Source organism: Macaca mulatta, chromosome X (assembly GCF_049350105.2).
Source record: "Macaca mulatta isolate MMU2019108-1 chromosome X, T2T-MMU8v2.0, whole genome shotgun sequence".
Classification (NCBI taxonomy): Eukaryota; Metazoa; Chordata; class Mammalia; order Primates; family Cercopithecidae; genus Macaca; species Macaca mulatta.
The window spans coordinates 75,229,636-75,243,996 of record NC_133426.1 but is presented as its reverse complement, the minus strand read 5'-3'; the positions used below and the strand labels follow the sequence as shown (position 1 = coordinate 75,243,996).

Sequence of the window (14,361 nt, the reverse complement as noted above, 5' to 3'; positions counted from 1 at the left end):
TACTGCGTAACAAAAGAAGATGTGCAGTATTACTAACAAGACAAATAGCAGGTGATTTGCCACTTTGAAAGTACCCACCAAATGCTAGAAACAATCAAGTTGACTACTCATAACCTCCTCATAAGGTAGTATCATTCCCATTTTAAAGATAAGAAAACTGAAGTTCAGTGAGTATAAGTAAGCCCTGCAGCTATAATAGAAAGTGGTAATGCCTTTGAGCCCTGAGTCCTTGGTCTGCAGGGACTGAGGGGGAGTTCAAACATCTTCTGATTTGAATTCAGTTGAATGAAACTTATGTCATCATAATTAACCTCCTCACTTTATAGATCACTGGTTTTCAAAGTGTGGTGCCTGAACCAGCAGCATCACCATCACCTGACATCTTGTTAGAAATGCAAATTCTCAGGCTTCTCCCCAGACCGGTTGAATCAGAAACTCTGGGTGTGGGGCCTAGCAGCCCATGTTTTGACAGTCCACCAGGGTGATGCTGATGCTCACTGAAGTTTGAAGCCCACTGGAGGAGTTATGAGCACACACTCTGGTATGAGGCAGACTGGGTAACTAGCTATATGGTCACTTGGATTACTAGCTACATGACTCCTTGAGAAGATGACAGAGTCACAGAGATAGTAAGTAATGGTGCTGAGTTTGAATCCAGGCAGTCTGGCTCCAGAGCCCATCCTATACTCTCCTGATGTGATGATTCCTAACCTGGGCTTCCTGATTCCTGAGATGTGGCAAAGGTAGTGGTCTGCAAGCCAATTTTTTTTTTTTTTTTTTTTAATTTTCAAATGCCTAAAGGAAAGCAGGGTTTATGTCCGGTGCCTGCAACTGCCCCAGATAACAAATTCTGATTGTTTCATGTAATGAATTCCCAAGGGCGCCTTTGAATTTTGCTCTCTCCCCACCGACCCCAGGTTTTAAGTGATCCCATCAATAAAACAAACAAAAACATTCTTTAAATTTTTTAAAAAACTTTTGTAGGTACATAGTAGGTATATATATTTATGGAGTAATTGAGATGTTTCGATACAGGCATGCATGGCATAGTAATTGCATGAGGATAAATGGGGTATCCATCACCTCAAGTTTTGATCCTTTGTGTTACAAACAATCCAGTTATACTCTTTTAGTTATTTTTAAATGTACAATTTAGTTGTTATTGACTATAGTCACCGTGTTGTGCTACCAAATAGAGGTCTTATTCACTCTTTCTATTTTTTTTTTTTTTTTTTTTTTTTTGGTACCCATTAGCCATCTCTACCTCCCCCCACCCACCCCCTTACTACCCTTTCCAGCTTCTGGTAACAGTAACCATCTTTCTACTCCCTATATCCATGAGTTCAATTGTTTTGATTTTTAGATCCCACAAATAAGTGAGAACGTGTGATGTTTGTCTTTTTGTGCCTTGCTTATTTCAGTTAACGTAATGATCTCCAGTCCCATCCACGTTGTTGTAAGTGACTGGATCTCATTCTTTTTTATGGCTGAGTAGTACTCCATTGTGTATAGGTACCACATTTTCTTTATCTATTCATCTGTTGACGGACACTTAGGTTACTTCCAAATCTTAGCTGTTGTTAATAGTGTTGCAGCAATTACGGGAGTCCATATATCTCTTCAATACACTGATTTCCTTTCTTTTGGGTATATACCTAGCAGGGGGATTGCGGAATCATATGGTAGCTCTATTTTTAGTTTTTTGAGGAACCTCCAAACTGCCCTCCATAGTGGTTGTACTTAATTACATTCCCACCAACAGTGTACGAGGGTTCCCTTTTCTCCACATCATCACCAGCATTTGTTATTGCCTGTCTTTTATATATAAGCCATTTTAATCGGGGTGAGATGGTATCTCATTCTAGTTTTGATTTGCGTTTCTCTGATGATCAGTGATGTTGAGCACTTTTTCATATGCCTGTTTGCCGTTTTTATGTCTTCTTTTGAGAAATGTATATTCAAATCTTTTGCCCATTTTGATTTTTTTCCTATAGATTTGTTTCGGCTCCTTGTAGACTCTGTTTATTACTCCCTTATCAGATGGGTAGTTTGCAAATATTTTCTCCCATTCTGTCGGTTGTGTTTTCACTTTGTTGATTGTTTCCTTTGCTGTGCAGAAGCTTTTTAACTTGATGTTATCCCATTTGTCCATTTTTGCTTTGGTTACCTGGGCTTGTGGGTTATTACTGAAGAAATCTTTGCCCAGACCAATGTCCTGGAGAATTTCCCCAATGTTTTCTTGTAGTAGTTTCACAGTTTGAGACCTTAGATTTTCATCTTTAATCCATTTTGATTTGACTTTTGTATATGGAAAGAGATAGGGGTCTCATTTCATTCCGCATATGGAGATCCAGTTTTCACAGTAGCATTTATTGAAGAGACTGTCTTTTCCCAAGTGTATGTCCTTGGCACCTTTGTCAAAAATGAGTTCATTGTAGATGTGTGGATTTGTTTCTGCATTCTCTATTCTGTTCCATTGGTGCTGTGACCCCTTGGTCAACTGCCATGGCAACAATGGCATCTGCTTTCCTCTCCACCTTGATGCACATGCAAGTTCAGCTGCCCCGAGCTATTCCATTCTGTTTCTTGAGTGAGGATGGGGACATAATGGGCAGGGGCCAAGCTGCCAGCTTCCTGACCAGTTCATCTGGCCCTAGATGAAGGGAAAAGTGTTGATTTGATTCCCTCCTTGGCACCTGGTGGGTAGCTAATATTCAGACCATGCTACTGATTGGCTCACAAGTGACTCTCTCCCCAGAAAGCATTGCATTGGTTGCCAGCCCCAAGCCACTTTCTGAGACTTTTTTCCCTATTGGCTGCAGCTTCATGCAATGGAGCCCCCATGCCCGTCTCTGAGTTCTACTGTTTGCCTTCGTTGTTGATAGCCCTGACTGCTGACTCCTCTCCATCACTGGGTGAAGGCCATAAGCTATTGAAGTTCCCTAGATCTCCATAGCCCCAACCCTATCCCCTGTGTAGCTTTATGTCAGACTGCCTTGGGCTTTCTTCCACCCATCTCCACACCCCCAGGCCTTGAGCAAGGAGCTCAGAAGCTTTGTTACATACAGGTGTAAAGCTCCTGGCAGTCCTTGCCATCATCTTTGTCTTTACCAGTATGTTCTGCTCCATCCACACTACTGGGGCCCACTTGCATGGTGCCATCCCCTCATGAAGTCTCCATTGCAACATGTTTCTTTTGATTTGACTTTCTTTTGATTTGACATTGTCTTCACTGACAACAGGCAGATGCTGGCTGCTCATCTTTCTCCTGATGGGAGAAAAGCCCACCCACTCCTCCCCATCTTGGAGCTGGAGATCCCAGATGAGGGGACCAAGTTCTCCCTATGGAGTCTGACTGGCAGGAAAGACACAGGGCAGGCAGGGGGTTACCATATTTTGATGTCTGCTATGTCCAAGGTACTGTGCAACCACTTTCACGACTCTTGGCTCATTTAACCTTGACAACAACCTTACAAGATATAAATGATTCTTACCCTTATTTTCAGAGAGGGAAAAGAAATCAGAAATGTTAAATGTGCCACTTAAGGTCACACAGCCAGGAAATGATATAGCTAGATTTGAGCCTGGGTCTGACCACTACCCTCAGTCACTCTGGCAACAGGGCGCTGGAGACTAGGAAACAATAATCAAAGCTCATAGGCAGATTGTTCGATTTCTATGCAGGATTCCCCTGAGACCTGGTTTCTTTGAGACAGTGGGTCAGGGAAAGCACAAGAGTAGAGACTACGGGCAGTGGGACTGGGAATTTGAAGGCACATTCTCTGGCACCAGGGAAATGAAGCCTACTCAGGGTTGGCAGAGGTACACGACTCAGGGCTAGAAATGGCCAGGGGTGGTGCTTGCTTTGTGGGTGGGAACGAGAGGCCTGGGCAGCCTCATCATGAAACTCATTCCTACATCTAGAGGCACGGTGGAGTAGGCAGAGATGAGGGATGGGAGCCCTGCTTTACACATGAGGATGCTAAGGCCCAACAGAAGCTCTCCTACTTGGAGCTACCCCTTCCACACTGCCAGACACTGGGCGACTGGGTCAGGGTAGCAGAGTCCAGAGGTGCAAGGTTGGGGGAACTCTCTGGCCCTTCCAAGAGGATCCCTCCTCTTTATCCGTCTCCTAGCAACCATCATCTGAGTGCTGAGTCTCATCCTCTGTACCCTACCACCAGCCTCCTTCCAAGAGAAGGTGGGCAGTGCCTGGGCCAGAAGGCCCCAATGCCTTCCTCAAGAACTACTGGCCAGAGCATCACGCTGGTATCCCTTAAGCCCAGCACTGCCGGAGTGATCTCCCAGCCCATACTCAGACACAAGGGGCCTCCATTTAGTTTTCCCAAAGGCAGGGGGCTGACTGGGTCCTCTGCTCTACCTCACTCACTTCCAGGGCTAGCCAAGACCCCTAGGTGGCAGCAGTGAAGAAAGGCCAAGGCATGTAGGGACAACTGAGCCCAAGACAGAATGAAGAAGGTGACAGAGCAGTGGGACTGGACAGGCACCTCACTGTTCAGGCCGGGTCGGAGTGCAGACTTGGGTGGTGCAACCTGAACACTTACCGAGACAGGCTTGTGGCAAGGTATGACTGGCCTCGTTTGACCCATGAGGAGGTTGAGGTACCCAGAGAGCAGGGCTTGCTTGCCCAGGCTACTGAGAGCACTTCAGGGATGCAAAAGTCCAAAGCCTGGACTTTCTCTCTACCTGCTCTTCGGAGCCTGGGATTTTATGGCCATGTAATATGGCAGAGGAAAGCCCCTTCCTTTGGGAAAGTCAAGACGAAAGAGTTTCTCTAGGCCCCTGGGCTTTGCTGGTCACTGGGGCCATACCAGAGGCTGCCTTGAGGCACTCAGACCTCTTAGGTTGGCTTACGGGTGGCACAGGGCCCCCTAAGCCTCCTGGGGCTGGGACTTCACTCTTCATTCAAGCTGTTTAGAAGGGGAAGGAATGGCCGCTTAGCCAGGCTCATCTCTCCCTAGGATGCCTGAGGTCATTCATGCTTGTGGCCAGGTCATGAGATGGGGTTTGCAGCTTCTGCTCAAGTTCTGGCTAACTTTCCACCCCTTCTCCGCGCACCCGCCACCCCACCCCACCATGCCTGGCCACAAATCCCTCTCCAAAGAGAAGAGCTGACGCCCTCCCCGTTCTTCCTGTGGACTCACCCAAGACCTGTTGCCAGTAAGCTGGGACTCAGCAGAGGGTGGGGTGAATGCTCAATGCTCTGAGCCCTAACACTGAAGCCTCAGTCACAACCCCAGTCCCCAGTCCCTAGCCCATTGTCAGCAAAGACAGCCACAGTCAAAGTGCATCTCTGGTAATGCTTTATTGATCTGAGGGATCCTGCTGCACCTGGCTCTCTACCTCTCCATTCTCATCTGAAATGCCCCTCAGGCCTTCCAGACCCTTGCCCCCACCAGAGATTATAATACACTCATGAGAATTGATATATATGTGTGTCTGTGCAAATGCGTGTGTGTGTGTGTATCTATGTGTATATATACACACGTGTGTGTGTATCTATATAAACACATAGATACACACACACATATATATATATATATATATATAAACTGTACAGTATTTACAGGTACAAATAAAATAGGCTTGAAAATTACAGTGGTGGTTGGGACCCATCTCATTTCAGTTTACTCAGCAGATTGAAAAATAAAGCACCAGTGGCCTTTGAATGGCATTTGAATTTCCATGTGAGCAAAGATGGCTGGCCAGTGGGACAGAACAGGTTTGGCTTAAGCTCCAGCTGGCTAAGATAGGCCCTTCCATCTGTCTGGCCCACGGGCCAGGTCTCTGCTTGAGAAAGGGGCTGTTATGTTAGCCCACTACCATAAGCAAAAGAGACGATGACACAGACCCTTGTCTCTTAACCACACTCTGCTTTTGCTTGGCCTGGGCAGTGGCAGTGTGTGGACAAAGGCTACACAGGACCCCATGGGGTGGCAGATAAAGTGTGAAACCCAAGTCAGGGAAAACTGGTTTCATTGGCATCTTGAGACTTGAGAAAGGAAGCTTCTCCACCCTCACATCCCAATCTATGCCAAATCGTCATGTCGCTTATTAGGGGCCTGTCAGTGCCCACTCTTAACTCAGCCTCTTAAAATTCAGCATCATATTTACACAAATGAAACAGCTCATGGTGATTGGGGCTGCCCTGCGCTCCACCCCTGTGCCCATTCACTCCAGTCCAATTCCTCTGAAAAAGACACTTCAGGGCCAGTGTTGGCCCCAAAGGCAGGACCAGAACCTCCTGTCCAATCTCAAAAGCACCCTTGCAGGAAACAAGACGGCTTGCCCTCTCAGTCTGGCAGAGAGCTGGGATCACACACTGTTGTCGACCTCTTTGCCCCTGCAGGTGGGGAGCTGTGGAGGCTTCAGACCAAGTGGCGGCCTCACAGGCAGGTGGCTGGCGGCAGTAGTCTTGCTACTCATGTGATTCTCTTCTCTTTTCGGGAGAGTAGAATACAGGGTTGGGGGTGAAGGGGGAGTAGAGTTGCCTAAATTCTCTTTTTCTCCCCTCTACGTGCAGAGGAGCTTTAGGAAAGCGGACAGGACAGGCAGCTGGAGCCACCTGGGCCTGGCTCTGCTCCTGACAGCAGCACCCAGGGGGCTGCTCTGCTCTTATTCCCCCTCACTCCTTTGGTGCCCAGGGGGCCTGAGTGGTGCCACCCTGGGACCAGCCCAAGGCTCACAGTTTTGTCTCAGGGCCCACTGCCTGCAGGGTGGGGAAGGAGTCCCGGATCTTTGCCACTTCCATGGCACACAGGTGCCCAAAGACTTTGTTGTACCAATCAGGAGAACGGCCCCTAGGGAAGTAGAAGAAACCAGGCATGAGCAATGTGTTTTTCCCTGGAACCCTCACCAGGGAGAAGGAAGAAAGGACTTGTCCCAGCCCCAGGGATCAACAGCATGGGGCAAAAAGGAGGGGCAGAGGCAGGGGAACGGGTCAAGGCCAAGGGGGTCGAGCAGGCTGTCCCAGGCCTGGTACCTGAGGTCAGCCCGGCAGATGTGTGTGAGCCGAGAGCGGCCCAAGCCACAAGGCTCCATGAGGTACTGGGACGTGAGCATGAGGGCCCGCACACCCGACTCTGGCACAGGTTGCTCAGGATCCAGGGACTGGGAGACAAGCAGGCAACCCCCACGAGGCAGGTCAGAGCGCCACATCCTATTGGAGAAAGGACACATAGGCTCAGATTCCTACTGCTGGTTTCCACCCCACTTCTCGGGCCCCCCAAGCACAGCAGGGTAGCAGCTGCGGCCCCTCACCGAAGCACCACAAAGTCGCGGCAGGGATGGGGTGCCATGCTGTCGGTGACATAGTGGTACAGCTCCACACCCGGCATCAGGGCTTCCAGCACCTGGGCCCGCAGCAGATCCTCATCCCAGAGGGCCCGCTCCCGGAGAACACGATGCAGCACCACAGCTGGGGGGGCTGCCACCTCTGTGGACGCCTTCCACAGCCGCAGGGGGTGCCCGTCCGGTGCCTGTGAGCCACAGGAGTGGGGATGGGGGTAGCTGTCAGGGCTGGAGAACTCTGACTCCAGCCCTAAGTCCGGGCCTCAAACCGCAGCGCCTGAGGTTTAATAGGGTAGGCTGCAGAGCTCCTCTGCTAACCCTGGCCAGACTGAGACAGTGCTCCCATGCTCCCTGCCCTCTCTCTCTCTTTTCTGGATGTCTGCTTTTCAGTCTGTTAGACAGCATAAAGAGATGATGGGGCACACATTCCCAGAGGCCTCTCAGGCCCTACCATGATGGGCACAGTGCGTGGAGGTGCAGGAAGATGGTGATTGTCAAGGAGCTCGCCATCTAGCACAGGCAGTAAAACACATGCACAACAAAAGCTGCCACTTACAGAGCCTTTTGTATGTACCAGGCACTCACCCTGATCCTACATAGGAGGTTTTGTTATGACCGTTTTTTACACAGGACACTTCAGGCTTGCAATCTTACTCAGAATCCACGTCCAAGAAAGAGCATGACCAGTGCCCAGAGGGGAACAGAGAGAAATCCCCTCCATCCTGGGGCATGACAGAAGGTTCTGAATGGAGGAGGAACACATTGCATTGTCGCTAAAGGTGCCTCGGAAAATGTAATGCTCAGGGTCAGGGCAGTCCAGGCAGCAGGACGGCACGAAGGTGCAAAATGCAAGGATTCAGCTGGACTGCGGGGCAGGGAGAGATGGGAGTTGAGGCTATCAAAGCAGCATCGTATCTGGAATGGGGCTTTTGGAAGGTCATTCTGGCAGGTGGTTCCTGAGAGAGTTCCCTCGGTCTCATTTGGTTCTTGATTCCTTAAGGTACTTTCTTGACTCTCTGACATTCTCCAAGGACAAGGCCGAGGCACAGTGAGACTTGGGGGACAGCTCCTCCCCGGCTCCTTCCTTTGGGTTCCCTGACTCCCCTTGCCTGCACCATGCTCTCCCAGCCCCATAGCAGCCACCCGTGGTGTGGTACTCACCTTCCTGCAAGCCAGTTCCGTGTGCTGGGGCCCTGGCACGCTCATCCAGCCCTTGAAGCGCTCAGCAGCATCACGCAGCAGGTCCTGGATGCTCTCCTCCATGTAGAGGCTCAGGCTTACCCCTGCAGCTTGGGCCTGACGCAGCTCAGCCAGGGCTGGGCCGGGAGGGCTGAGCTCAGCTGCACTGTAGGAGCTGCACAGCTGCAGCACCATGTCCTGGGGCACCTGAGAGGGCACACACACACTGGGCTGCAGCTCCAGAGAGCAGGAGACCCCATGGGGTCTGTCAGGTTCACGTTAAGGGCAGTAGAGAGGTGCAGCTACCACAGCAAGGTAGATGAGAACCATTGTGGAGGAAGAGTTGGGGGTATAAGCTTGAGGGGTATGTGTCAAATTGGGTCCTATCCCTGACTTGGGGCACCGAGGTCAGGCCTGATGCTTCCCCCAGGTCTGGTAAGTAGGCACCATGGCCTGGGGTTACTCACCTGGAAAAGTTTCTTGCAGTCACTGATCATGTGCGACAGGCCCTGGGTGGCTGCCATGTTGTCACTCAGGTCCCTAGGGCCTGGCCTACCAACGAGGCTGCGTTTGCTCTTGATCCTAGATGGGGCAGGAGGTGGTGAGAGGAGAGATGGCACAAGGGCACAAGACAAGATGACAGACAGGCTGCCTTGTAGCTGCCAGGAAGCCACTTTGCCAAACTTGGCCACAAAGCAACCTGCTGCCTTTTGGAAGGCCCTGCTCCACAGATCCCACCAGCCCAGGGTCCCTGAGGAGTCAGGCTCACTCCTTGCGGTGAGGACGAGACACAGCAGTGCCAGTCATCAAAAGCCAAAAGTCCAATGGGGCCCAAATTGTCTGGACCTGGCCCGGCCCTGACATGCCGTGCCCCATTTCACCTGGGAGAGGGGCTCTCCTTCTTAGAGACATTGAGGTGGAAGATGGAGGGCGCCAGGCACACTGCCAGGTTGCCTGCTGTCATCTGGTTTTCCTCGGCAGAGGCAATGTCACTTAAGAAGTAGAGCAGAGTCTGTAGCACCTCTCGGTTCTCATCGGGGAGCAGCAAGGTGGCGGCTTGTGCTGCTGCCAACCACTGATCCTTGGGGAGGACTGTGAGGAAGCAATGGAAGAAGAGCCTTCCTTACTTCCCCAGAGGCCTTAGCAGCCAGCCTCCTGCTTCCAAGGGGGCAAAAGGCACAGAAGTCCCGAGGGGAGCGGCGAGAGGGAAGGGAAAAGTTCAGTTCTGTGAGGTCTCTGGGTGCTTGATCTAGCTTTATTACTAACGTACAGTGTAACCTTAGGTAGTTTCCCTTTCTCCCCTCAGGGCCTCAGTCTACCCTTCCATATAATGGGTTTGGGGAAGCAGAATGGTCTCTCTGCAAGGGCCTTTTCAACTCCAGACAGTAACTGCTCCAATCAGCTCACAGGTCCAGCTACATTTGCCTGCACCAGGCTTATCTTCCACAAGGCCTGGGATTCAGGGAGGCTGAGAATGGGGCAGGTTGTTGGGGATAGGAGTGGGTGACTCACGCTGGTAGATCTGGAGGAAAGTGGTGGTGAGCTTGCTGGTGAAGATGGGCTCGGGCAGGTCCCGGAAATACTGCTTTAGCAGGTCAGCCACGTCGTAGGCTGACTGGCCCTCATAGCAGACGTTGTCAGGCGAGGTCTCATTCATTTGGCGCAGGTTCTGGATCCTGGACTTGACCCCAGACTTGCGGAAGATGCCTACCTGGTCCATGCAAGGGAGGGAGGGAGGGAAGAAGACATGCGTGAGTAGGAGGGAGAATGTGACGCCACTCCTGGACTGGGTGTCAGGAGCTTAGGCCACCCCAGAGACTTCAAAGCCTATCAGGCCTCCTGAGGGGCAGGGTAGGAGACAAATGGGAAAACCAAAGAGAAGGAATTTTACAGCTTCAGGACAAAAAAGAAAAGATGCTTTTGTGGAGATGAGTAGGAAAAGGTGGATCTAGGCAAATTCAGGCTCCCAGAAGATAAGGCCTATGGAGCCTGGGCCGGAAAGAAGGTAGCACAGAGCTGGGCCTAAGGAGTAGAAAGGAGTTTCATCCTTGCTGGTCCTTGCTGAGAACAGCAAAGCCCTCTGGTGGACCAGCCCAAGTGAGGGGGAAGGCCAGAGCAGTTCCTCTCCCCAGCTCCTCAGCCTTCGGCCCAATGCCCACCAGCACCCCACCCCTGCACCATCTCCCCACAGGCTGCCCCACAAGGGCTCACTTGGTCCAGGCACTGGCTGCGCAAGTAGCGCATGGCTTGCTGAATGCTCTGTGGCAGTGGCTGGCCCGTGCGCTGCACATGGATGAGGGGTGGCACCCCAAATACGTGCTGTCCCCGGTAGTCTGGGGTCTTGTTTCTCCTCATGAACTTGGGCATTGACCTGTTTGGGAGAATGACAAGTGATCAGATAGGGAGAACACAGTTTGGAGACTCTGCCTGCAGTCTTAGAGGATCAGGTGGGGTGAAGAGGGTAAGGCACACACCACTGTCCCAGAGTCAACACTCATTGAGCACCTGCTTTGGGCGCAGCCCCAGGGAGTCACAGAGGAACACTGAGAGCTCTCAGTCTGGCCAAGGAGATAACTGTGTCAATAGGCAGTAACAACTCATGTGGCCAGTAGGAGGCCAAGAACTTAGGGGAAGACCCATTGAGGGAGGGGAACTGTACCTAGTGAGTTAGGGAAGGCTTCAGAGAGGATGTGGTAACTCAGCAGGCTCTTGAGGGATAGGAAGGCATTGTCCCAGAGGAGAAATGGGGAAAATGCATTACAGGCAGAGAGCACAGCACAAACAAAGGCAAAGAGGCAGGAAAAGGATCATAGCACGTTCACGGAAGGATGACTGGTCCCACTGGTCTGTAAGGTGGGGTTGCTTAGGAGGGGTAGGCTAAAGAGCCAGAAGGATGGAGCGGGACCAGAACAGGAAGCAGTCATGGTGGGAGGGAATCTGGACAATGGGAAGCCAGAGAAAAGTGTTTATCTGGAGAATGACAACCACACCTGCATTTTAGGACAATCTCACTAGTTGCAGTACGGAGGTTGGGATGGAGAAGACACAGCTGGAGGACTTCAGGTCCTCTGCCCCATACCCAGCCTTACCAAGCCCCTCCAGCCTCCTGGCATATCACACTGCCCCCCTGGACTGTGGGCCCTGCCTGCCTGCACCCACCTCCTGGGCTGACCCTACCTGGGGCCGTGGACCTGAGTCGGCAGTTTCCCACCCTCCGTGGCCCAGGAGCCACTCACCAGACCCAGCTCTGCTTGTGGGGCACAGTGTACTTCTCCATGAAGGCAGTAAGCCGCAGCAGTGAGCCCTTGTGCAGGAGGTTGATCTGGCCTGCAAACTGCCGGTTGATCTCCAGCGACTCTGAGTTGAGGCTGGGCCGATGGGAGTTCTGGAAGCTATGCCAACGGAGCTTCCTGGTGGGGGGCGGTGAGAGGGGTGGAGAGGCCCAGAGGAGCAGGTTTGGCTAAACCTTAGAAAAGGTGTGTGTTATTCTGGTCCCCTTTTTTCTCTCCAAAGAAAACATGCAGGGAGTTGGGACCACTTTCAGGGCTGCTGCTGAGGCCCCAGGGTGGAAAAAGCTTGGACTCAGCTTCTTAGGGGCCAGGAAGTTCTTGGGGAGGATGGCACAGAGCTCAGGCCCATCTAGTGCCAATAAGCAGTGAAGCCCCCTGCCCATTCCAAAACTACCGTGGAGGGGCTGCTCCAAGAAACTCTGAATGGGCAAACCTGGGGACCAGAGACCATCTCCTCTAGCACCCTCCCTCACTTTACAGATGAGGAAACTGAGGTCCAATGAGGAGAGCATCATTTCCTCAAGGCCACAGCAGAGGCAGGTTCTGGACTTAACTTTCTGGATTCCCAACTCCTGTACTCTATTCTCCTGAGCTGGCTGTGAGGGGATAACGCAGCCCCCAAGCACTTAGCCCTGGGCCTCATGACTGAGAAATCAGCTTCAGAGACAGAGAACAGGAGTCCCTGCGTCCGCCCCATCCCAACCCAAACTCTCACCTGCAGGGTCTGGTAAGTGAGGCCCCAACACCTGAATCGCGCCGTTCACGGGGCATTGATGCCTGGAGTCCAGCCAGGGGCCCCGCAGCCTCAGCCTCATTCATGGAGTTCCCACTACTGTCAAGTTCGCTGGAGGAGGCCACAGTATCAGAAATGGAGTGTCCTTCCTCCACAGACAGGCTAGAGGCAAAGGTGGGTTCCCCGCCTGAATGTGCCTCCTGCTCATTGTCCTGGGCTGGAGCCGGGGCCAGGGCCTCAGTCTCTTCCTGTGCCAGTGGCTCAGCCTCAGCTGGAGCCTGAGCCGGAGCCAGGACTGCTGGCTGGACTTCAGCCTGAGCCCAGGCTGGGGACTCTCCGTGGGCCAGAACCTCCATCTGGCTGAGAGCCTCAGCTTGGCATTTGACCTCAACTGTGGCTATTTGTACTGATGAAGTGGCCTCCTCCTCTTCCTCATCTCCAGGCCCCAGGTCTGAGTACATGGCCCGAGACCACAGCTCTACTCGTTGCTGTAGCCCCCACACGTGCTGGAGGATGTCGTCTAGGTGAGCATAGCTGCCCCCACTGTCCTCATCATCTTCATCTTCAGCCTCGACCCCAACCATTACAGGCTCAGCTGGGTACAGCTCAGGTAAGTTGTCATACGTGCTGGCATGGCTGCCCGTTGAGCCACAGGAGCCCCGGCGCCCCTCACAGCCCCACCGCCTACCTGACTGCCAGTCTGCCAGGCGGTGTCCGTCCTCAGGACACAGGCTCTCAATGGACAGGGAGCGAGGGAATGTGCCTGGTTTGTGGTCCCCAGGCACATGCACCAGGCAATCACCCCGGTGTATCCGCTGAGGATGCCGGAACAAGGCCACTGGCCAAGCCTCCCAGGCCTTCCGAGTGTTGGCACCACTGCCACCGGCTGAGGTGGCGGCCCAGTTCTTGGCCCTGTAAAATCCGGCTGAGAGGAAGCCACGACAACTGCGGAAAGATGACGCTTTGGAGACCTTCTCTGAGGCGGCTGGACTACGTTCGGGCTCTGCTTGCTGGCTGCCACTCTTTTCCTTCCGCCTCAGAGACTCAAGGTGCTTGAGGAAGCTACGGTTACGATGGCGCTTCTTGGCTTTGTCCTGGGGACCCTCCTGGCCCTGGGTGGGGCTGAGGAAGGGCCGGTCACTCAAGCTGGGGGCACAGCCTGGCAAGGGCAAGTCTGCTGGCTCGGGTGGTAGGCTCACGGTGATGACTGGCAGAGAGGTGGCACTAAGCTCGGTGAGAACGCTCTCACAGCTTGAGGTCACTGGCAGGCCAGGGCTCGGTGGGGCCAACAGATCAGAGGACCCCATAGGAGACCAGCACTTACTTTCCTGCTGGAAGGCCCAGTGGCTACTGATGGTACACTGCTCTTCCTCTTCTGAGTCTTCATTCTGGGAAAGGCACTGCAGGGTCAGGTCAGAGAAGCCCAGGCCACAAGTCCTTGCTTGTACTCCACTCTCTGCTTCCAAACTCTTGGGGGACTCTGAGATGAAGGGCCCTGCTTTCTGGCTGAGAACATGGCCTAGGTGGGTAGAGCTAGCTCTGGGAGTGCCAGAGGAAGCCAGGAGTCACAGACAGAGCCCAGATGTATGGTAATGGTAATGGTCAAGTAACTAATCTAACCCCCCTTCCAATTTTACAGATAGGGAACAAACCCACAAACCAGAAGCCACTTGCCCAAGGTCAATGACATACATTAAGTCAGTGACAGACCTTCCCAAGCTCTGGGCTGCAGTCTTAGATTAGAATCGCAACAGAGGTGGACGGAATTTGAGATTTTCTAGTTCATCTCCTTCTTTGCAAAATGGGGAAACTGAGGCCCAGAAGGGAAGAGGTTTCCCTGAGATCCCT

The 14,361-nt window shown here is 52.4% G+C and overlaps 1 protein-coding gene across 10 annotated transcripts in view; it reads right to left on the bottom strand.

Moving 5' to 3' along the window:
• Positions 1 to 5,307: 5,307 nt before the first annotated feature.
• The window catches only part of STARD8 (StAR related lipid transfer domain containing 8), a 79,458-nt gene continuing 70,404 nt past the window's right edge, over positions 5,308 to 14,361 (bottom strand). For 3 of the 10 annotated variants that reach the window (XM_028842495.2, XM_077989695.1, XM_015127610.3), the window contains 10 exons: positions 12,496 to 13,901; positions 11,727 to 11,900; positions 10,702 to 10,861; positions 10,003 to 10,201; positions 9,372 to 9,582; positions 8,958 to 9,072; positions 8,473 to 8,697; positions 7,282 to 7,499; positions 7,004 to 7,180; positions 5,308 to 6,821 (listed from right to left, as the gene is read on the bottom strand). In XM_028842495.2, the coding sequence (XP_028698328.2) occupies positions 6,704 to 6,821; positions 7,004 to 7,180; positions 7,282 to 7,499; positions 8,473 to 8,697; positions 8,958 to 9,072; positions 9,372 to 9,582; positions 10,003 to 10,201; positions 10,702 to 10,861; positions 11,727 to 11,900; positions 12,496 to 13,901 (3,003 nt within the window). In that variant the 3' untranslated portion in view covers positions 5,308 to 6,703. Of the gene's footprint in view, positions 6,822 to 7,003; positions 7,181 to 7,281; positions 7,500 to 7,784; positions 8,054 to 8,472; positions 8,698 to 8,957; positions 9,073 to 9,371; positions 9,583 to 10,002; positions 10,202 to 10,701; positions 10,862 to 11,726; positions 11,901 to 12,495; positions 13,914 to 14,361 lie in introns of those variants that run through there. The other 7 variants (XM_028842494.2, XM_077989694.1, XM_015127608.3 and 4 more) reach the window with 3 other exon arrangements.